This window comes from Lepidochelys kempii, chromosome 9, assembly GCF_965140285.1.
Source record: "Lepidochelys kempii isolate rLepKem1 chromosome 9, rLepKem1.hap1, whole genome shotgun sequence".
Taxonomy (NCBI): domain Eukaryota; kingdom Metazoa; phylum Chordata; order Testudines; family Cheloniidae; genus Lepidochelys; species Lepidochelys kempii.
In genome coordinates, this window is record NC_136388.1 from 32,038,202 (window position 1) to 32,063,289 (window position 25,088).

At 36.7% G+C, this 25,088-nt stretch overlaps 1 protein-coding gene across 12 annotated transcripts in view; it reads right to left on the minus strand.

Annotated features, from left to right (window-relative positions):
- Positions 1–25,088, minus strand: part of U2SURP (U2 snRNP associated SURP domain containing) — a 75,976-nt gene that overhangs the window by 21,294 nt on the left and 29,594 nt on the right. For 7 of the 12 annotated variants that reach the window (XM_073359764.2, XM_073359758.2, XM_073359765.2 and 4 more), the window contains 16 exons: positions 23,975–24,089; positions 23,429–23,565; positions 21,820–21,887; positions 17,191–17,285; positions 17,075–17,110; positions 16,907–16,989; positions 16,250–16,415; positions 13,835–14,046; positions 12,842–12,885; positions 8,875–8,979; positions 7,376–7,442; positions 7,130–7,293; positions 4,537–4,699; positions 3,866–3,945; positions 2,276–2,363; positions 1,425–1,547 (listed from right to left, as the gene is read on the minus strand). In XM_073359764.2, the coding sequence (XP_073215865.1) occupies positions 1,425–1,547; positions 2,276–2,363; positions 3,866–3,945; positions 4,537–4,699; positions 7,130–7,293; positions 7,376–7,442; positions 8,875–8,979; positions 12,842–12,885; positions 13,835–14,046; positions 16,250–16,415; positions 16,907–16,989; positions 17,075–17,110; positions 17,191–17,285; positions 21,820–21,887; positions 23,429–23,565; positions 23,975–24,089 (1,746 nt within the window). Of the gene's footprint in view, positions 1–1,424; positions 1,548–2,275; positions 2,364–3,865; positions 3,946–4,536; positions 4,700–7,129; positions 7,294–7,375; positions 7,443–8,874; positions 8,980–12,841; positions 12,886–13,834; positions 14,047–16,249; positions 16,416–16,906; positions 16,990–17,074; positions 17,111–17,190; positions 17,286–21,819; positions 21,888–23,428; positions 23,566–23,974; positions 24,090–25,088 lie in introns of those variants that run through there. The other 5 variants (XM_073359757.2, XM_073359761.2, XM_073359763.2 and 2 more) reach the window with 4 other exon arrangements.

Below are 25,088 nucleotides of genomic sequence, written 5' to 3' on the forward strand. Positions count from 1 at the left end.
CAGACTCCAGCAAGAAACTGCTGAATTGGAATTCATTTGCAAATTGGATACTATTAATTTAGGCTTAAATAGAGACTGGGAGTGGCTAAGACATTATGCAAGGTAGCCTATTTCCCCTTGTTTTTTCCTACCCCCCCCCCCAAGACGTTCTGGTTAAACTTGGATTTAAACTTGGAGAGTGGTCAGTTTGGATGAGCTATTGCCAGCAGGAGAGTGAGTTTGTGTGTATGTGTGTGTGTCCCCGGGAAAAAAAAGAAAAAAGGGGGGGTGGGGTGAGAGAGCCTGGATTTGTGCTGGACATGGCCCACTTTGATTACCATGCACATTGTAGGGAGAGTGGTCACTTTGGATGAGCTATTACCAGCAGGAGAGTGAGTTGTGTGTGTATGGGGGTGGGGGGGTGAGAAAACCTGGATTTGTGCTGGAAATGGCCCACCTTGATTATCATGCACATTGTGTAGAGAGTTGTCACTTTGGATGAGCTATTACCAGCAGGATAGTGAGTTTGTGGGGGAGGGGGGGTGGAGGGTGAGAAAACCTGGATTTGTGCTGGAAATGGCCCAACTTGATGATCACTTTAGATAAGCTATTACCAGCAGGACAGTGGGGTGGGAGGAGGTATTGTTTTATGATCTCTGTGTGTATATAAAGTCTGCTGCAGTTTCCACGGTATGCATCCGATGAAGTGAGCTGTAGCTCACGAAAGCTCATGCTCAAATAAATTGGTTAGTCTCTAAGGTGCCACAAGTACTCCTTTTCTTTTTGCACCTCACACAGACATCCTTCAGACTTCCTCTCCTGGAAAAAAACAAAAGCAATTCCTGGCTCTGATAGACCCAGGTGGGGGTAAGCAAACTGCAGAGGCCATCCTGCATAATGACATACCAACAGTTCCCTCATTTAAACTGAGATACTTCCAGCTCAAGTAGCTCCACTAATTCCAACTGTGATACTATGGCAGACGAAGAGAGACTTTAAAAGGTTAATACCAACACCTTAAATTCCACCTGGAAATTCACAAGTCAGCTCTACCAGGTACTTAGAGTACAAAGTAAATGGCCTGTTACATTCTGCACTAGCATCAGTTTCCAAATAGCTCAGGATGTAACCCCATGATATACTGCATTACTGTAATCTAGTCTGAAAGTGACAAAGGCATGAATTATGGTAGCAACATCCATATCTGAAAGAAACTGTCACATTTATCTTCCAGGGCACAGATGGAAAGAAGTTCTCTTAGCTGCCGCCTGAGCAGCCAACAGACACCTCAAGTTTATCAAAATTCATAAATTTCAAACCTGTCATAAACAGCAGCAGCACTCACTCAATCAGGGGTGCCAAAATAATCCTTGCAATTTTTTCTGGTTGCTTCAACCCAGTTGCACCATTATCAAGGTTTAGCATTAGTTAAGACAAGCACTTACCTCTATTTCTTTTTCTTCTATAATATTTACAAGTCCCAAGAAAATATTCTGCAGTTTGATCAAAAAGGGTTCTGGATAAATCGCCCAGTCTTCCCATGCTCTGAAGCATGTCATTACCCGTTGCTAAAAATAGAAAAATACTAGCACTTTGTAATAAGAGGTATTTTAAAATTATCAGAAGTTTATAGCACAGCACTATAAAACTATAAAGTTTTAAAAACATGCATTTGGCATATAATCAATTTTCAACAGAAAAATAATACTGTATGTTTTCTGCACATAGAAATTAGAAATAAATTTAGTTTAAAAGTAGCAAATGACCATTCTCTGTTAAGATTTTATAAAGTCTAATTATCGACCACTAACAAACAAAAAGGGTGAAAATAAGATTGTGTATTCTGCATCCGGCAATTTCTTCTCACATTAAGATTTCTTACACTGAAACATACATTGTCTAATACAAAACTAAAAAGTGACCCTACCAGAACAAATCCATTCTCAAATGCTACATTTCTTTCCCAATTCCTTAAGTATATACTTAATTAGTTGTTGTATTTTCTTCATTTATATTGATCTTTACTCTCGAGCAAAAACCTTCTAATAGAAAAGCTGTTTTTCTTCTTCTAAGCATTTTTAAAGTAACATTTGTAGAAGGACACAGTTTGAACACAAATTTAAATTCTTCTATGATAGAAGACACAGAAATGGAACTTTGCATGTTCAAAATGGTACTATCCTTAATTTGGAAGTTTGGGGGTTTAATCAACTTTTGTTTATGAACACATTCTCTTGTGCCGAAGTATATTACTAATTCATGTTTTCAATATGTCATTTAACAATAATGCACATACCTTGAAATTTTCAGACTGTAAATGGCCTTGTATTGTACGGTAGGTAGCATTGAGATCAGAAAATATCTGACATAATTTTGTTTCAAAACTGGAATTAAACACATTTCTTAAATTAAACAGTGTAACATGAGGATTGTAATCTAGTTCATACTGCATGTACCTGGTACCTATTCCTTTTAAACACTGGGGTTTCATCATGAGGATTTGTAGCCATGAACTGAACTATAAACCAAACACAGATACCATATGTGAAATTTGTTCCAGCCATAAGCCTCTCTTATAAAGCCTGACACGGGGGCATGCTGAGTGGAGGGCTGCAATGTTTTGGGGAGTCCAAACAGTGCTGCAGCCTAGGAGGCTGCCATAACTTTAACAAGTCTCCAAGGAAACCCAGGAGCAAAAGTGTACAAAGGCTTGCTCCCTCTCCCTGACTGCAAGTTCTCTATACTGTGCCTCTTACAGTGCTTGGAAAATTCTGAGTTTAGATTCTGTGCTATAGCGATCTTCCAGATTTTCAAAGGACAAAGTCAACATTTAAAAGACACTTCTGTCTGCTAGATTTACTTGCTATACTATTATTACAAATAACATCAACAGCCCCAGTTCTATAATGGGGCTCCACATTGGTGTGAGGGACCACCTGCATGACTCTAATTGCAGAAATGGCGGGGGGGGGGGGGGTGGAGGCGGAAGAAGGAGGAGAGAGAGAGAGAAAGGGAGCTAACAATGGAACATCACTGAAAGGAGGAAAAAATATTTCTTTATTCTTTCAGTTGTATTCATTGTGCATTTGACAGGATTTCATACATAGTCAGTTTCATGATTTCCTTGTACAATATGCTTCTCCTTGTTTATGTGGGCCTTTTACACAGTAACACGAGAGAGAAGAAATGTGATTGTAAAACAATAAAATTCAGCAAGGAAACTTAGGGACAGATATATCTGAAACTCCTAACAACTCGTATTTTTTAAATGAATTTGATTTCAAGTTGACATTGTCTCTTTCACTCCAAAAGTTCAGCACATTTGGAAGTAAATTCAGTACAACTGACCACAAAATAAGAAACTGAGGTGATAAACTATGTCACAAAGGAGCAGCTGTTCCTATCATTCTAATTCCTGCTACTATTTGATCCACTGATACGAATTAGGCTACAAAAGGGTAACAAGAGTAAGATGAAAACTAAGAAGCTAGGTGAGGAAAACTGTGCAAGGAATGGAAGGAAAAAACAACAGAAAATTGTTGTTCAAGGCAGCAGCCTAACTGTTGCAAATGGGTACTGGGATCTTAAGGTCACTTCTAAAATTCAAGCCAATGAAAACCATGCGCATAGATGAAAAGATGGTCATGAGAGAAAAAAAAAACAAGCAAAAAGGGCAAACTTACCACATATTTTAAAAGCATGCTATATACTATGAGAGTGCGCGATAATGATACCCACACCAATGAAGTAAGGTTTATCCTGTCCTATTTACAATACAATATTGCACTGCCCCTTTTATCCAGAGGGAAAAACTAGATGAATGTACTTTTAAAGCTATGATTACATTCCTTTATTTCTATAAAGAATGTAAGAAACCGATACTTACAATTTTCTATAATATGAAGCATTGGCAACTTTAGCTGAAGAGTTGTATAACACATCCGACACCAAATATAATCTTGCAATCTACAACAAAGAGCATCCAAATTAAGACCAACTTTTTAAAATTTAAATTATGCTGTGACAATACTGTGATATCTTGGGATAAATACAAGACATGCAAATTCAAGAGACGTTGGTCTATTTTAAATTAAATTAAACTAGCTTGATGCCAGCTTTCCTTTTCTATGTTTATAATCATTTTCAGCAAGAACAGTCATCAGAACTTTAGTACATACATTTGCTGTATAATCGTATCGGGTAAAGATTAGAATTCTGATTTGTTTTTCATATTTATGAAAACTCACAATATTCTATTCAGACGGTGAAAAGGCAACCTCCCATCCATCTATGCCCCCCTGTACACAAGGCTAATTTAGAAGGAATGGAAAATGTGAAAAGTTTTGAATGGAAAAATACTAGGCAAAGAAAGAATAAGAATTTGCTTGAACAAAATGGCCCTTTTCAGAAGAATGGAAAGCCAACTTCAAACTCTGGTTTTAATATAGAAACTCAGTATCATCTTAAACATGGGGAACAATGCTTTTAACTGCATGCACCCATTATAGAGAAAGGTCCCCTAATTATATATAGTACAATTAAAGAAATTCTTCATACCTTTTTAGGAAGAGGAGTCTTCAGAATGGACAATGACTCAGTAATGCAGTCTACAATTTCTTCAGCAGCTTCAGCATTATTAAGACAGAAAACCATTGCATCGCCAATATCGTTCTTACGAGGCGTTAATCCACGCAGGATTTCCTCTAATTTGTCTCTCTGCCTAAAATTTCACAGTTTTTCACATTTTCATATAAATTTAACAGCACTTTGCCTATAAATTTCTAATTAAGCATGTAGAGAGACCAACTTGTTTAGGGCCAAAGTAACCTTAATATTATAATCTGTTATATGTTTTCAGTGATTAAGATATACATATTCATTAAGATGAAAACCTCTTAAACATTAAAGACAAACTAGCCACTAAAACAGACCAAAGGCTACTGTAAACTCTCCTCTAGTCTACGCCAAGTTATACCCTATTTTCAAAACTGTACATATTACAAAAAGAAAAAGGAGTACTTGTGGCACCTTACAGACTAACAAATTTATTTGAGCATAAGCTTTCGTGAGCTACAGCTCATTTCATTGGATGCATGCAGTGGAAAATACAGTGGGGAGATTTTATATACACAGAAAACATGAAACAATGGGTGTTATCATACACACTGTAACGAGAGTGATCAGGTAAGGTGAGCTATTACCAGCAGGAGAGCGGGGGGACCTTTTGTAGTGATAATCAAGGAGGGCCATTTCCAGCAGTTGACAGGAACGTGTGAAGAACAGTAGGGGGAAAAAATAAACGTGGGGAAATAGTTTTACTTTGTGTAATGACACATCCACTCCCAGTCTTTAGTCAAGCCTAATTTAATGGTGTCCAGTTTGCAAATTAATTCCAATTCAGCAGTCTCTCGTTGGAGTCTGGTTTTGAAGTTTTTTTATTGTAATACTGCGACTTTTACATCTGTAATCGAGTGACCAGAGAGACTGAAGTGTTCTCCAACTGGTTTTTGAATGTTATGATTTGTGATGTCAGATTTGTGTCCATTAATTCTTTTGCGTAGAGACTGTCTGGTTTGGCCAAGGTACATGGCAGAGGGGCATTGCTGGCACATGATGGCATATATCACATTGGTAGATTGACTCGGTCTGAACGACCCGCTGATAGTGTGGCTGATGTGATTAGGCCCTATGATGGTGTCCCCTGAATAGATATGTGGACACAGTTGGCAACGGGCTTTGTTGCAAGGATAGTTTCCTGGGTTAGTGTTTTTGTTGTGTGGTGTGTGGTTGCTGGCGAGTATTTGCTTGAGGTTGGGGGGCTGTCTGTAAGCAAGGACTGGCCTGTCTCCCAAGATCTGTGAGAGTGAGGGATCATCCTTAAGGATAGGTTGTAGATCCTTGATGATGCACTGGAGAGGTTTTAGTTGGGGGCTGAAGGTGACGACTAGTGGCCACAAGTACTCCTTTTCTTTTTACAGATACAGACTAACACAGCTGCTACTCTGAAACACATATTACAATAATTATGTTGGTGAAAAGGAAGAACAAATAATGAAATAGAAGTCCACACATTGGCTTTTAGCAACATATGGGGAAAAAAGGTTGGCAAAATGGAAGATGTTTATAAGGAGAGAGACGTTAGACCCTATTTTCCTCTCATAATAGTGTAACAAGTGATTCAATTACATTGATTTCAGTAAAGTTATTCCTAATTTATGTCTATATGAGAGGAGTATCATGCCTGTGATTTTCAATCTTTCATGAGGGTTTTGGATACAAAAAGGTATGTGCAAGAATACACTTATTGTGAACTCTCTTTTGTGTACAATAGTCTTAGAATTTGTCTATCAAATGGAAGACTATAGGGAGAATAATTTAATTTTCTAGCTTCTGTTTTGAATTGAGTTGCAGTTAACATGGCTGTTTTCAATAAGTTCAGCCACAAAGTTCCTTTTGTAACATAACAGTTTGTGCACTACTGTTGTTAACACGTCATCGCAGTTACAGCAAATGGAAGAACAGAACTTTATATTGCCCTGTGAACTAAGTTTCTCTCTGCAATTAGTAGCTATTTCATATTTTAATTTTCAGTCAACAAAATCAGTGGATATAAAATTATTAAAAGTCTATCAGATTAGAATAAGGTCAAGATAGATCAAATTCTGGTGATAGGATGATTGAACAGGGACAATATTTACATTTAACTCTTTTCAGACATCCAAAGCAGGCAATGTTTACCTGCTCATTTATTTTCTCCAGCCCAGACTCTGGAATTAAATTCACCCACCAACAGCTGGAGATAAGACACCAACAAATACTTTGACATCATCCTTCCAAACCCCCATAAATAGGGGGCTACACTGACGTAAACAGTCTGAGCACTTCTCAAGCAGTTAAACAAGCCAGGGCAAGCCAACTCAACATAATCTAAGTCAAAAGCGAAAGGTGACTAGGAATTAATCACACTAAAAATCCATGAACTGTACTAAAAACATAACAATAGTTCTAAGAGAGTTCCAAACTCCTAACATTATAGTAAAACACAATAGGATGCCTGGGATGGCATATCATACTACTATAAAAAAAACAAATTAGCAGGTAAGACATTACAATGACACCACTGAAAATACTAGATCTTTTAAATTCTTACTCCTCCTTAAGTGCACCCTTCTTGTTAGGTTCCTCTACAAACGCTTCAGTTTCTTGCTCTTCTGACATCCCATGCAGGTACGGATTTAATGGTGGTGGCCTCCAAAATGATCCATTTTTGAACATACGAAAATCTTCTGTCCTCCACTTGGTTGGAGCGTCTCCCTAAAAAGAGCAATAATATGTCACAGTGTTCCTGTACTTTATCATGTACAACATTGTGAATTATCACTAACATATTACTTGCCTGTAAAATTGAATAAAGCTTCCATCTGTAATATACATGGGCTGGAGTTTGGTTTTCAAACAAAAACCTAAGCCGGGGCAGGGAGAAATAAAAAGTAAAGCATGTTATTGCAAGTATACATTTGAAACACAATTCAAAGGAAATACTATTTAAAGAAATGAAAGGCATCAATATGCAACTCCTTCCCCTCGTCTCACTCTGGCCACAGAGCGACCCAAGAGCAGCAGAAGTAGAGTGCTGAGCCTGCACAGTGAGAGCATCTTTGGGGAACCAACACATGGAGACACACACAAGCGGCACGATGAAAAGCAAAACTCCATTAGAGCTCCCTGAGCCACAGGACTGAGTAGGATTTTGGTAGCACAGCTACTGGACCTACAAAAATTAAGTGGCTTGCCCCATTGCAAGGGGGAGACATCAGCTTGAAGGGCTACTATAGCCCCCAGGACTACACTGGAAGTTGTAAAGGTAGTCTCTAGAATATAGTTCAGTTACTCAAGTTGTACATGAGGGACTAGAACTGGTCAAAAGTTTTTCAACTGAACAGTTTTCCACTTGTAAATGATGATTTGACAAAATCTAAACATTCTGTGGGAATATTATGGCAGGCCAAAGTGCTTTGTTTAGAATTTTATAATATAATAGCATAAATTAAGATGAAAGTTAAAACAAAGTTGACATGAAACACTTCAAACTTATTGAAATTAAGGTAAGGTTGTTTTGATTTTTCTGAATTGCAGTTTTTCATAAATTTTGTTTTGCAGGAAATTTTGAAGTTCCATTCAGATTCAGGACAAAAGAAAATTTCAAAATGTCAGTTTCTTGTGAGACAGAAATTCTGAAATTCAACCACAGATCTTATCCAATTCCTGCTCAAAGTTGATAGAAAGACTCCTAACTTTTACTGAAGCCTGGCATTCATGTAACACGTTGTGTAAAATATGCATTTTGTACTCTACTATTATCAATGACATTGAACTCTTCAGACTACTAGGAGTCACATGTCATTTGAAAGATAATTTTACTGTAGATCATCAGTAAGGTGTTGACTTCACCAATGGCTTTAATGGCATGAGCATTAGAGCTCACCGAAACAGTTTACCACTGGAAAAACATCCTTTTGACAAACCAGAATTTCACTAAATTGCACTGACATTTCATTTTTAAAAAGTTAGAAAAAAATCATGTTGAAAATGCCAAAACTGAATGTTTTGTTATTTAACAAAAATCTTCAATTTTTCATTTTGAAACTATTTTGTTTAGAAATTTTTTGGGGGGAGGAAATTTCATTTCACAAAAAATTTTGAAGTTCTGGCTTTTCATCCTGATTCAGGATACATGAACAATTAGTAAAACTCACTCATTTCCAAAATTTTACTTATTTACATTCAAGATATCCACCCAGAAGGCATCTCCTACTGCAATATTTTAAAAAAGATAATTATTAGCAATAACTGAAACAGATTCAATGTTACTACAAATTAAACAAAAATAAGCACCTGAACATTGGATTGTTGATTTCTCGGTTCATGATCATGGCTTCAAACATAGGTCCTTCACGTACCACAAACTCTATCATTCGATGTATCAATGCGAGCAAATTCCTACAACAACAACACAGTTAAAGAAAAATGGATTCAGACCTAACGCTATACAAAACTACACTCCACCTAAGATACTATAACTGTGTGCAGGAGATTATTTTGCTGTACTGTTAAAAAAATAGTATAAAAATAAGGTAACGTGGAGCAACCGTGCTAAATGAAATGATGCCTGATAAAGGTGGAGTGTGCATTTTCTAAGTGAAGCTCTTATTCCTAAACGTCAACAACTTAGCGCGCAGTCATCTTCTGCCTTAGTCAAAACTAACCTTTGCCTTAGTCAAAGCTAACATAATGATCTTAGCTATAAAAAAGGGCAACTGAACACCAAAAAGTGAACTACATCAACAAAAAGTGATCCCTGAACTAGTGCTGATACATTAAATCTAAAATGTATCATTTAGTGCAGATACATTTAAAAACTTAGTCAGTATTCTGTAGACTGTGTCTACTGTTTGCTTGCAGTACTCAAAATTAATACAAGTTATCATTTTAACCTATTTAATAGAAACTCCATCCAGCTTTCAAGCTAAAGACATACAAAAGAAAGAAATATCTGGGTGTGCAAAATTGTGCATCAGCATTCCTGACACAAACCAGGTGGAGATTTTATTAAAATTAGGCCATTAAGGAACCAACATCCTTTTGGTCAACGTTAAAGATATATGCCATTAAAACAACCCTGTACATCATTTATCAAGACATACCATTTGATGTTTCATCCATTTTGTAGCAACCCAAACTCAATGAGCCAAATTACAATTCCAAAATCTATACAGATTGCTAGATCCCATGTTGCTCCAAACAACAGCCTTAGACATTCACAGTTAGATGAATCTGTCAGATGAAAATCTGAAAATATTTTTTAATTTGAAAATTTAGGCCCGCTTAAAGACTGGTAAAACAACTCCTGCAATATGGTAGAAACTGATTTTCAATCAGAAAATATTTACTATTTAACAGTGACCTTCTGTTGGCTAAACCACTATTAAAGTAGGATGCAAATTGGTTTATATTTTGAAACAGGGCCCTAAGTTTTCAAATATAGGTCATAGCCTACACATATCAATGAGACGCTTCACGATGGAAGTATTTCAGATATGGTGCAAGCAAAACAAATGCAGCTTTACTTTTAGCTGGTTTGTGTTTTTACCCCATATCAGTTATTTAAAGCAAAACAAAAGGATATTGGCTCTTTGAACATTGTACATATATTTCCCTTTCAGTGACCCCCAAATAGGTTATAACCCATAAAGTGTTAAGTTTAAAATTTGGTAACTGTTCATAAAAGAAAAGGAGTACTAGTGGCACCTTAGAGACTAACCAATTTATTTGAGCATAAGCTTTCGTGAGCTACAGCTCACTTCATCGGATGCACTGAGCTGTAGCTCACGAAAGCTTATGCTCAAATAAATTGGTTAGTCTCTAAGGTGCCACTAGTACTCCTTTTCTTTTTGCGAATACAGACTAACACGGCTGCTACTCTGAAACCTGTTCATAAAAGAAGATACAGAATTACTTCATTTGTGTCTCCATGTACCGAAGTGCTTAATATGATTACTAGGTGATGACTATTTTATTTTTTACCGTCTTAATAGTTCAAAGCTCTCACAGATGTAAAGTTTTTAAGCGGACAATTTTTTTCCACAAAACTAAAGAATGTAATGAAAAATAAAAACTGAAGACTAAAGAAACAAAATCTGTCCCTATAGCTTTAGAAATTGGCAAATGGTCTGAATTATGTATTAATTATTACTAGGACTACTTTCCCTTCATATATCACACAAAAGACCAAAAGCAGTACTTCAATTAAGCCCTACCTAGAACTCAGGGGTTTTTTGCATACTAATACATTTGACAAGCTTGGAAACATCCTGCAGAAAACATACTCAACATAATTCTGCAAGCCATTTTATTCAGTGCAGTGTTCTGAAAGTTCAAGTAGCAAGAATGTTTCACAATGTACAAACTAACTGTATTTGAAAATATCAGTGTAAAATTACAATTAGACTTTCAAGCCTCCTGATGCTGATAAAAATCACAGATTTTTAAGGTCAGAAAGGATCACTATGATCATCTAAACCAACTTCCTGCATAACACAGCCATGGAAGTTTACCCAGCAACTCCATCATCAACTCCATTAACTTGCGATTGAACAAGAGAATATTTTTAGAACGATATCCAGTCCTAACTGCAAGACTGAATATGATAAAAGATTTAGCACATCACACTTCTGAAAAGGTCGTATCACTCCTAATATCTACAGTGAGAATCCAATACTTTAAAACCAGTTTCTCTTGCAAAACTATGAAAATACAAACAGAAAATCTTTAGTGTTTAGAATATATGCAATATTAAATATTGTTCAAATCAACAGGAAGGAAACTGGCTTTACAATCTTAGGCCCCTAATCTTGCAGATATTTACACATTATCTGTAATCATGTGACTAGTCCCACTGAAGTCAATCACATAAATTAAATGTTTGCACAATAGGGACATTGTATAGTATTTTTCCACTACTGGCACCACTAATGTCACTTCAATCAAGTTACCAACAGGAAACTAAAAAATGTTGAATTTAAAGTTATTTTCTAATACAGTTCAGTTAATATCTGAGGAGTACTCCTCACCATGTGAGCTTTCAAAATGCTGCAATACATAAAATGGGAGCATAGTTTTCTCTGAAAGCTAGTTGCACTACACACATTCCTAGTTTAATACTTGTTTTACTAACCAATAAATCTTTCTAAGTCTGATTTTACAGGCAAATTCCTGCTGGCCACTATAATTATCCCACATCACTGTTCAAAAGTTGCACCACCCTGAAATTTAGCAAAATTTACCACTGTATTTGAGTATACTGTAAAATATGTTTATACTACTGCCTTAAACTATTTTTACAAAAGCTTTTATACAAAAAAAATAGGGGCTATTTTATGACAATAAAAACAGTGTAGTACAAAAGGATGATAGTTTAAAGTGCATTATTTAAAAATGTCAATTATTTTAAGTTGGCCAACAAAAAATGTCTTTCAGTTACAATAAAACCACATTTATTGGAGCCGATCGTACCAATGTCTGGTCAAAAACTGTATACTTTCCCAATCCATCCCATGATGTTTTCCTGGTCCCCCGCTGCCGCAGACAGTTCAGCTGGTGTTGCTCACCAAGGCCAATGTCAAAGAGAATTTGGTATTCTTTTGTGCTATTTACTTTTTAAACCAGTGTTGTGTTCCTATGTTTGGGAAAAGGTTTTAGCTTAACTGAGCAAGGGTATACCTACATCAGTGCCTCTACTGCTACACTAGTGTGAGGCCAAAATTAAATACATACTCCTTGCATTACAGAACACCCTTTTCCACCTGATTACATATCTAGTTGACTGCTGTGTGTAAAATTTTAAAAAAGGGTAACTTAAAGCTCAGTTAATAGGGTCATCTGAACCAGCATTCTGAGTTATATGTTCATAATTCAGAAAAGAAAGCAGTACTACATTAGAAACAGAAATGTTATAGACCTAATGTATTCAAGTGTTAATGGCAAGACCTACAAAATTATCACTAATCTCAAATGCTTCTCAGACTAATGTTCTCTGATGAAATTACACAAACTACACCTTTGTATTCAACTCTGGCTGCTGAGAATCATAATTCTGTTCTTCTCCACCAAACAAAAACTGCTGAGGTAAATATTAAATGTGACATATAGACTGTAAAACAAATGAATTTCCATTATAAGTAGTATGAAAGAACCATTGCTCAGTCAAGCCATTACCTTTTCCTCAACATCACAATTTTTCTTTAAAATTCCGAAGGGGATATTTTCTATATTTAGATCAGTAATAATAAAGAAAAACATGTACCTTTCTGTTGGGATAACCACTTTGACTATGGCTTGCGACAGAGTCTGTATATGAAGTCACATCAGATAATAAACATAGAATATGTGAGTATTGTTAACAAGTAACAAGCAAAAATATACATATGCATTGAAAATACTACACATCTATCACAAGATTTGCAGGCAATCACTGCTGGAAAGTTATAACTAAGCAATTACATAAAAAGCAGATGGTTGTGTTCAGTGAATCACAAAAGTTCACTAATTGCAAAGTATTAGAACATTCCTGTCGGAATGCACGTCAATGCACTGAATAAGTACTACACTGAGAATAATTAAGGAGTTTTGATTTATGAAACAATTCTCAACTATTTGACCTGGCTCATACTGATTTTTGCTACTCTGTTCCCAAGCCTTTTAAAAAATAACCCTATCATTTAAGTGTCATTCATTAAGGAATCAACAAATTCTTACAAATGTAAATCAAATTGGTTTGTGTTTAAAAAAAATACTTACCCTTCATTTTTACTGTCATAACTAATGTTCTAAAAACCTCTGAAACTATTCTCAAATACTGACTCAATATCTGAACTTACTAGCAGTCATCTAGTCAAAAGAACTATTTTATGAGCTCATTCTAGTGTAAAAAATAAGCTATCTGAATTCAAATGTAGCATTTGCTTTAAAGGAAATAATTTAGATACTGCAAATTTGGCAGCTTACAAAAGGGGGGGACGTAGGAGAAAAAAACCCAGGGAGCTTGGAGGGGGAAAATGATGGCCAGATTTAAAAGAGTAATGAAAATAAGACAAGGCCCAATACCATGGCCTAATGTACTCAGACAATGCCTCAGGGATAAAGGTCCCTTGGGCTAAGGCAGGGAACAGCTCAGTTTGTGTAGCTAAGGGCTGCCAGAAACAGACTGAACAATGCAATTCTATAAAGCCATTGAAAAAGACTACCATAGATTTAATATTTAAAATTAGATATGGCCCAGGGTACATTTTTAAGTTACCTTCTCAAAATCCTCCTTGTTTTTTGGTGGTGGTAACATGGGAGCATTAGGGTTCTTCAATCTCTCTCTAGGCTGAGCATTAAAAGGCAGTCCTGATGGAGGTGGTGGGAGGGTGTGTTCCATCATGGAAGGTGGAATGTATATTGGGTGTGGTGGAATCGGTACAGCTTTACCCCAACCTAGCTTCATTTCAAAGGACATAATCATCTTGCCTGCAAAAGTGAAAGGTTATAGTTGATAAAACTGAAAGCTATATCAAAGCTGTGCCACTGTTTGCAATGTTTCATTACGGCTTTTGGGCCTGTGCCTGCCTATACTAAGGTTAATCTGTTTTCACTTACAGTGTATGGTAAGATTATACCAAGACTGCAGGTTACATCGTACCAAAATGAAAGCCCACTACATACTTCATTCTGGATGGTTTCAAAGTATGCCTTCAGGAGAGTAGAGTGCACATAACTCAAATATTTAAAGAACCAACAAGATCCAGGTAATCATAGGTTCTTTGCATATATACTGAACCTTAACTCTCCAAGCCCTGGTCTATACTATGACATTTCACCATGTCTGACCACAGCTGCAATCATTTTGGCTGATCCACAGTTGAATGTTGTTCCACAATCCATGTAAAACAGAATGAAACATGGTCAGCATACTATATTTAAACCCTAAATGTTGTTAGAATGGTAAAGCTTCAGCAAATATTAGCTTTCCAAATACTAGGTTTCTCCATATGGAAGTTCTGAAATGAGTATTAAACATTAAACAACAAGCTACTCCTTAAGGGAGGCCAAAGATAGCATGAATGTAGGATACAGAGAAGGTAAGACGCTCTCATTACAAAACAGGAAGTATATAAAAAGCAAGGACAATAAAAATTGTTAAATATTTATCCAAACTGGAGAATAAATAACTACCATATTAAAAAAAATCTGAAGTTTTATTCACAAACATACATTTTAATGAGTGCAAATCAAAACTGTACACTCAAATTTTAAATGCACTTTTGGAGCATGATCTCTCTTCATTATCCAGAAAGTTCTGCCAGAATGCCCTCTGGGAACTTTCAAGTTCAAAGCAATCACTAGCAGTCATAGTGGCAAAATTGAACTAACCACCACTAGCCATTCTACAGCTGGTCATATCTTCCTTAATCCAAGAAAAAATGTTTTCATCATAATATACTCACTGGCAACAACAACAAAAATGGAAATGTGGGCTGGAGAGAAAGCCTTTCCCCTCATCCCCCTACGTAAAAGCAGTACTTTAATAAGTACTTTTTCTTTCAAGGTTTATGTTGTATCTTCACTTGGCAGACTCTTCTCTTTATCCCTTGCCAGTATTACAGCACAAGGTTTGTGCATCAAGTCTAAAACTTTATGATCACTGTGTTAAATTCAATTGATTGTAATACTAAAATCAAACTGATGAGCTATAAAATAATCTGTACAGAGTTATTTAGGCCTAGTCTACACTAAAAAAGATTTGCTAATACAGTGGTACCATACTAGTAACCTAGGCCATGTCTGCACTACGCTTTTTGCAGCAAAACTTATGTTGCCAAGGGTGTGGAAAAAAACACCCCCCCTGAGCTACATAAGTTTTGCCAGCATAAGCGCTCATGTGCACAGCTGACACTCTCCTGCCAACATAGATACTGCCTCTCGTTTAGGTGGTTTTATTATGTCCACAGGAGAGCTCTCTCCCATCGGCATAGAGTGGAGACTTGAGCAATCTTACAGCAGCGCACCTGGATCAGTACAGTTGTGCTGCTCTACATTCACTAGAGTAGACATGCCCCTAGTGTAGACACAGCTAGTATCAGCAAGAGTGTGCTTTCACTGGCATAGTTATACCATTTCCGCAAATGAAATAAGCTACACCGTCAAAACACTTTTTTGCAAGTATGTCTGCATCTACAATAAGATTTTGGCAAATATAAAAATGATGTAAAAATATCACACCCCTAATCAATATTACTATACCAGCACAAGTTTTAAGTATAGACCTGGCTTCAATTCACAGCTTTAACAATTTACCAAAAATAACCAATTCACTGTTAACCGTTTTAACTATTTATAATATAGAAGTATCCCTCCCACTCTCTGCAAAAATAATAATTTATAATATGGTAGTATCCTTCATACCCTCTGGAAAAGACTATTTTCACTCTCAGAGGAAAGGAAGCCATTATGAGACTTAAGTCATTTATTTTTTAAAATGGCATTTCAAACTGCACTAGCAAGTAAAAAAAAATAAAAATATGGTAAGTTTCCACCTTTTCTACGACACACAATATTTTCCATTATTTGATTTTGAAAGAACTTAATTCTAAGATACATATCTCCCAAACTTATACTTCAAGCCTCCCCCAAAAGGTAATTATGACTAGACACAATTTAAAGTCCCATTTACCATTTAAATTCTTTAATGCTCGTTCAGCATCTCTCCTGTTCATAAAGGCAACAAAACCACAGTTCCTTTCTCTTGCTCTTTCCTCATCGGTTCTTGGCCACATAATTTTAACACTAGCTAATGGTCCAAAGCGCCCAAATTCTTGACATAACATCTCTTCATTCATCTATAGGAAAAGAAACCAGAATGAACATCTAGTTACGGTTTTTCTAAGGCACCTATATCACCTTGTTATCTAAGTGTTGTGATATTATTTCTCTCAATTCTCTGAAAAAACAGGAGATTACGTAGATGCTTGGGAGTTTTCAGGGTAGTGCTGCTTATGGGTGCCATTCTAGGGGGAGGGCTCTCTTGAAAAGGAACGTCTCATATTCTGACCCAACCACAATCAGGCTTCAGCTCAGCTTGATCTTTTCCAGCAAGGAGTTCTATAGCAGAAATGCTTCCCCGGAAAACACCCTACCCTAGGTACTCGACTGTCTAAACCTGGATCTCTACAATGCCATAACATTTTTCACTAATATATAATACTTTTTTAAGTGTATAGTCTGTAACCACAATTTCACTGAGATAAAAATCTACAGCAAACTCCTGAAAGAGTTCAACTGGATCCAATGTAACTGCTGCTCTTAGTTACATGGCTAGATCCAACATTACCTGAGGATTAATGTTTCCAAGGTACAAATTCGTTGTGCTTGGATCTCCAACATCATGTGAGCCTGGTGCGTAATCATCCAGTACTAAAATGAAGAGAAGATTATTATAACCCAATGCATTAATTTAAGGAACATAATATGGTACAAATGAAAAAAGAATCTATATTACCACCAGAAGATCTGTTTCTTCTTGAAGGAGCATCCACTATATAAAAAGAGATTATGTACATTTAGTCTATACATTTTATAAAAACAAACAAACATAATAAAATGATGATTACTTACTGGAACGGCGCTGGCCATCTGAATCTGACTGAGGTGGCTCAAAACGACTTAATCTACCTTTTGTTTTATGCCTTTCATCACGCTCCTCTTGAATTCTACAAAAATGTTAAATACAGATAGTAATTATCTACAAATCAAGTTATTTCTAATAAATAATTTTTAAAATAATATCTTCTAAAATGTGATTCTTCAATATTTTGTTAGCAGTCATTTTAAAATGAAGTTAGTGTCAGTAAAAAGTATCAAGTTGCCAGTCAAAGTTTTCCACTTAGCCCACTTCTACTTCCCACAGAAATGGGACAACTGAAATAGTCATAAATGTAATCTTCCCCATTTTACCCCATTAGCTTGCCTTTTCCCCAACCTGGATGGGCCACCTGTAGGTGCCAGAAGTTGTTCAATTTACAAGATCAAGGTCTAGGGCAAAGGTTTGAAAAAAATAAGGAGACCTGGGTTCTGTGCCCTGCTCTGCCACTGACCTACCATGTGTCTCTGGGCAAGTCACTTCACTTCTCAGTACCTGTTTTCCCCTCCTACCTTTTCTCTGTCTTGTCTAAATTTAGATTGTAAGCTCTTTGGTGTATGACCTGTTCTCATGTTTGTACAGTACACAGCACAATGAGGCTCCAATCTCAGTTGGGGCCTCTGGACACTAATGTCACACAAATTAATATTCAATCATTAGAAGTTTTGCTGAATGTAGTCATTTTTCTTAATGTAGATATCTGTGTTTTAGGAACTAGAATAAGACCACCAATTCATTTCATATTCACAAACTAGCCATGAGACGGTAATAAAGTTTGGTCACTCTCAACAAGGGCTATCTGTGGATTTATAACCCAATGACTCTATATCAATTACCATAAGACTCCCATGTGTCCTTTGCACCTATCCAACCTTACCAAAACAAAACATTTAATATCATGGCATACACGTATTTTATCATCTGTGGATATAGAGCAGTGGTGGGCAACCTGTGGCCAGTGAGGGTAATCCACTGGCGGGCTGCGAGACAGTTTGTTTACATTGGCCAAGAACAGCGAACAGCGGCCACTGGGAACCCGTGCCAGCCAATGTAAACAAACTGGTTTTTGAAGAACAATTTCATTCATTAAAAAAAATTATCTGAACTGTAGATTGACCGTTGCTCTTCAATTAAGTTTATAAAAAACCTCTTCGATCCCCTGCCCACCTCCCATCCCCCAGACCATCCTGCCCTCCTTTGCACACCTTCTTATCCAAGAATAAGATATTTTGGCTGTTTTCCCTTCAGCTACAATCTGCTCAGCACACACATAGAAGCTACCACCTCCCACCCCACTCTCCACAATACTATTCTCCACAAGTCATCTAATAAAACCAGAGATCACAGGCAACATTCAGAAGCATATAAATTGCCTCTGGTCCATGGGACATGAAGTCCTTGGCATAGCCAATGAGATACGTGCAAAGCTCAGTCAAAGAATTTTCATGTTTTGGTTTGTTTAGACTAAACTGCTTTTGTATTCAATCTTCATTGAAAAAAATGGAATCTTTCGTCACCAGTATCACTCTACAGTTCCTTTGGCCACAGTGTAAGAGACACAGACACAATCAAATACTTTGTTGTTCATTATTCCGATCAGGAAGTGGAACAAGTGTACTACTGAAATACATGTTGTTTCTTTGGATCCTGAGGGAGTGAAAAGAGAAGCCTCAACTTCCTCTTTTTTATAGTATCTGATCATTTTGCTTCAACTTCCATATATAATATAACCAGTGACGGTAAGATAAAAAGTAGTACTCACTCCTGAAGGTATTCAGTGGCTCACTTTCAAGGAACAGGAAGAGCAAAAAAGCTTAAGTCCCTTCTTTTGAATGGAAGTTGCACTGAGAGCAATCTAGCAAAACAGAGGATGCCCTGATCCCAGTTTTTCTAGCTGGATATTGAAGTATAATGTTGGTGGTTGGTTGATCCGATCCAATCCAATCTCTGATCTCTACTCACCCTTTAAACTGCAAGAGCAGCTAACTGATCCAAAAGCAGTCATCCTGGGTCATCCGCAAAAGCACTCTTAATGAATATTACTCATTGCTAGTCCCTGGAAATACTTCAGACATATTGTGGAATGTAGGTTCTCCACACAGAGTTGTGTGTTTTTAGTATCTTTTGCAAAATTTAGGTCTCATTTTAAACTGAATTACATTCCTAACCGTTCTAGTTACAAGGATATCTTTCCAAGTAGGAAGATCATAGTCCACTGTTTCAAAAGCCACAATCAGACAAACTGAAACAGCTCTGAGAGATTCAACCCTAAAGAGAAAGTTTTAAGTGTCAACACTGTTAATAGTTTTGCTGATCATTTTAGCAGAGAGACTTTCAACTAATGTTGGGTCTTACAACAGGATTTTTTTTTTGCAAACACTTACCATTGCTGCTATGACCAGTTCAATCCCAGAGGTGGTAGTAGCAGCAAGAACACCAGCATAAATTAAATGGCAAAAAAACCAACCAAAAACACGACTCTGTTATCCCAGATTTAAGGCTATCCAGCAAAAGCTTGTGCCCTTCCAGAACATCAAGTTCAGTAAAACTCAAACTTGTGAAAACAGGATGTGCAGAGTTAAGGTACACACCCACACAACCTTAACTCTGCCCCCTGGAGTTGGCAATAGCCATTAGCATGAACCCCAGCTGCATTCACTGTGTAGGTGTAGCCATATTGAATGGTGAAGGAATTAGTTGGCACAGCTTAGAAGAGTTGTGATTGTGATATGAGGTTATCTGGGGGGCCATGGCATTTTGCGGGTATATGTGACCCCTCTCCCCAAATCCTGTGTGTGAGATCAAAGAAAAGAGGTGTAATATGTACCTTCAGAAATCCAGTATGCCTCATTTCAGCACTGAGTTGTGTCACTAATGAGGAACAGTAGTCCCCTTGGAGACTGTCAGCAATTAGGCGATAGATGGGTGTAGTTTGTGGGATGAATGAAGGATAAGTAAAAGCAAGGTGTTTGATGGATTTGTGTGCACAAGGGTGAAGGGGGAGTAAAAGTGGTTGAAGAAGTTGTAAAATCTAGTAGATGTGGTGTTCTTTCTGTGGAGTACGCTAAGTACAAGAGCATAGGAAACTCCTGTTCCTTACAGGGCAAAGGCAGACTATGAGTGTGTGTGTTATGGACTTACTGGGAAATGGCTCAAAGACAACAGAGTTAACACTTCATGGGCTTGTACCTTAACTCTGTGTTTCCTAGTTTTCACTAGTTTGACTTTTGCTGAACTCAACGCTCTGGAAAGACACGAGCTATAGACAGATATCCTGACCTCTGAGTTAACTAAGATTTTTTCCCATTTAATTGCCCAGTGTTTTTAACAGCATGAGAAATATTGTTAGAAGAAGTTAGCAGTCATTTAGGCAGCTGTAATTACCAAACAGGTGTGTAGTTAATGACAGATTAATTACCTGTGGACCCATAATGATAATTATACCTAACTCTTAGATACGCTATCACTAGATCTCAAGAAGGAAAACATTTTTCCCTTTATAGTGATGGGGAAACTGAGGCATAGAAAGGCAAAGTGACTTGGCCAAAGTCACCCAAGCAAGCCAGTGACAAAACAAATAGTGCGCCCAGGTTTTCTGAGTCACAGTCCACTGTTCTCCCCATTGCTATGTGATTCCAAAGTGTTGTCTCTCTCTTACTGCGGCACACTTTCTTGCAATGGAATGGGAATAATGGTCATGCTTTGAAATGTTTGGAGTGTGTGGTTGCTAATAAAGCCAGTGAGAGAAATCTCAGATACGGTCTGATTCCCAAGAACTTTATAATGTTATTAAATGACAGCTACAATAACTTTAAGCATGTGAGGAAAGATCCCCCCAACCCCTACTATTCCCTGAAACACAGAACTAGAGCCCAGCAAATCTGCAGATTCCTGCTTTGTATCTGTGGATATTTGCATACATCCTGGTCTACCAGCAACTTACCCCCATATTCTTTTCCCAGTGTCCCCCACCTGAACTCCCACCCAACCCCATTTATCTCTCCCCTCATGATGCAGCCCCAAGCCCCTCTCAACCCATTCCTCCCACTCCTCCACCCCCAAAAATGCTCCCCTCCCCGTTAGCAAGCATTCACGTCTTTTTAAATGAAAAAAAAAATTACATTCCCCCAAAATTTAAAAAAAAAATCCAACAGACATTTTAACATTTGACACGTTCTGTCTCTTACCACATTTCCCAGAGGTCTGCCCATTTTGGGACTCAAACTGACGCTGGCAAGTTAGTAAAGTTCAAAGGCTTACTGCTTAACCCCTTGAGTAATCTATCTGCTGTGAAAGTTTTAAGGTAACAGACCCTGTTGGCTTCTCTGTCTGCACATACTCAGTGTAATCCATCTGGTACATGGGCCTTAAGACTTCTGGACAGCATGCTTAAAAAGAACCAAACTCTTTGGCTACTAACATTGAAATCTGACTCCCCACAAAGGGCTAGTGGATGCCATATACTTTGTTGGCATAACACTCAAGTGTTTGAGACCTGATGTGATGATCTCAGCCCTGGTTTGATCTCTGTAAGAGGGAAAAATTCAAATATTTGTGCCATTTTTGCTAATTTATGATGGCATTCCATGCACAGTCAAACTTACTGTTTTAGTTCTTCTTTGAAGAGTTCTAAATTGCTCTTTTTCTTTTCTTTCTCCCCCTTCTTCAAAGGCTAAAATAAAGGATACATCAGCCAATATTTCAGAACACCACACAATGAATGGTTTGTCAAAGAAACGTTTGTGACACCTGTATTTTAGATCATTTCCAATCCATAATGTCTTTGGTCTACAGGTTTCCTAATGACTGAATCACAGACAAAAAAATCCTCCTTTAAAAACATTAAGGCTGAGCCCTCTGAACACAGAGTCAGGAAATACAAAAGTTAAAGTTGAATGTAAACCTTAACTCTGTTTTCATGCTTATACATTACGATGCAACCTTTAATTGTGTTCTCATGCTCAAACATTCTCTTTACTACTTAAGATAGAATTACAAGATGTTAAATGTCTTTGTCAGTCTTAACACTTATTTTAATCACAAAAGTTGACTACATCCTTAGTGACAAAGGGCAAGTCTTCACTACAGTGCTACATCGGCAGTAACATTTTTACAGCAACGTGACAGTGAAGGACTCAGGGGGAGGAGTAAGATGCACTCAAGAAGCGCAACTAAGTAGCTCTTTTGTGTAATTGAAAATCTTTGCACACTGTGAAATATCTTCTATGTTGTCCATTAATATCCGACTCTACTATCTAAATCCATAAATTGTTTTATGTTTGGAGTGAGTTTGCATTAATATCACTTGTTACTACTAATATCACTAGCACACAATGTTATAGATGCTTCACACATATCTAAAGATTGTAGAAAGAATTCTATTTAGGAAACATGATTAAGTAGTTAAAGACCATCATAACGAATTGACACAGAAACAGCATTAAGTCTGCAGGTTAAACCTTAACTTTCACATATTCTGACTTGAGTGTTCAGTATTGCACAGTCTTAATGTGCCCCTAACAGTATTTGTATTTTTTTCCAGTTTTTTTTTTTAAAAGCAAAACAAAATCAAACTAACAATGTATATGCAAACTGACAGAAGAGAGAAAAATGAAAGAGAAAGTAAGTGCTTCATCTTAGAAGACTTGCAAGTCAAGCAGGCTATTGGTCATAACTCAAAGAGCTGAAGGATTTTGCTTAAGCTTCAAAAAAAATCACCTTAAGACAGAGACCAAGCATGGAAACCATAGATCAGTCCAAAAGATAAAAGTTTCTTAAAGTTACACGCATCTGAAAACGGATGGTTAAAATGAAAACTGTTTTGAAACCTTCAGAATAGCTGGTGGTACCAACCATATATATCTTCAATAGTGACTGGGAACATTCTTTTAACATTCACCAAATACTAATTCATGATGAAGTTATCTTGATTAAAAAGAATAGTTGAGCATGTACAATATTTCTTCTGAACGAATTCAAGACAGAGCACCATTTTTAGAGAGCCATGGATACCAGTCTGCATACAGGACTAGTAGACCTTCACATTCTAATCTCTACAATGATTTACTATATGGTTTGGCAAATCACTTAATATCCATGTCTTGGTTCCTCTGATATGAAAAATGGGGATAAAACCACTCTAAGTAGTTAATGTGTATAAGTGCTTTGAAGAGGGATTAAACAGGTAGTAATATTTTGAAAAGAATAACTTACAGGCTTTTTGGTTTCTATCATTAGAAGGGATGGAGGCTTCTCATTAGAGGATGGCTGATTTGGCGGATTTTTTTGATCTGCAAATCGTGCTGAAGGTTTGTAGATTTTACCTCGTTTTTCATCTGTTTCATGTTCATCTGGATTTAAAAAAGGAACTCAGTTAACAGTTACTGCATAATAATGACCCAAAGAATCAGGTTTTTTGTATTTATTTCTGAAATTCTGTCTCCAACACAGAATCTAAAAAATTAGTTAGTTATTTATAAATCAAAATGAAATGCTGTAATAGTATCACACTCTGCAATTTAAATGTAATACTCAGGAAAAGCATGTGTAAAGTGTAGTTGGTTTAAAAAAAAAAGAAAAAAAAAAGAACACTTTCCTCTAAATATAAAAAAAGTGATAATTTATACAAACATCTCCGAAAAGCATAATGAAAAATTCTGGCAAGCAACATACTGCATTAAACACAAAATAAAATCCAAACCTAACCTTTTTCTTTGTAATTAATCAGACGTTGTGGGGGATAAAATATTCAAGTCTTACCTTTAGACGCGTTAACAATTCCTCCTCTTACAAATGTTTTCACTTTATTACCATCACTTCCTTCAAAGGCAGCAAGGAATTCTTCATAAATTTCTGCAGCTGCCTTCTCATCCTCCTACACACCAAATGTTAAATTTGTTTACTATTTTTACAAACAGCATCCATGAGACATCTAACCTTAAGTAGCCATACAGCTTTCCTTTTTGTTTTCTAGAGGTCATGATACTTGTCCTAATTCAGCGTAAGGTTCAGTTTCAGACAAGACAATATTTCAGAGCAGGAATGTGGAAAGAATGAACAACACAAGAACTAGAGACAAACAGTTTTGTATAGTCAAATATGATTACTCATTTAATAAATGTAGAGTTGATTTTTTTTTAATGATTTATAATTTCAAAGGTAAAAAGAAGATGGCAAACACAAAAACACGACGAAGACCTTAGATTCTGCGCTAGTCTGTGTGTTGCAAAAAAATATTTAGTGTATACTATGAGAGTCAAATTGTGTGTCTGGATGAAGTTAATAATGGGCTCAGTTTTAAATGGTGTGTTTCACAAATGACAAATTAATAAAAATAAGTGAGATAGCAAATTAAATTAAACACCATTGCATTGCCTTACATTAGGATTTTCAAAGGAGTCTTGGGAGGGTAGGAAGCTAGATCCCACTGAAAATTCAGAGAAAGTTGAGAACTTAACTTGTTTAGGCTCTTTGAAAACCCCCAACTTTAATTAGCTGAGTTGACATCACACAAGCTAAAGCAAGAAGTTATAATATATTGAAACATGTTAAAGGCCTTTACTAAAATTCCAAATTTCAAGATGTTCTTAAGCCATTTTACATCTGATATGTGCATTTCTGCACCAAACCATATTTAACATAAATTTACTGTGTTCCCAAGATAAAAATCTCTAGTTTGAAAATAAAATCTATTTTGTAGAATAGAACATTTTCAGCACTGAAATATCTAAACAGAACAGTGCCACTGATTCTCTTGGTAGAAATTAAAATAAAATAATATACAACATAAAACCACACAACAGAAAAGTCACCTGAGGCGATAGCAGGTCAAAGGGAGGGACTGATTTTACAGTCCAGTGACTGTTGTGACATT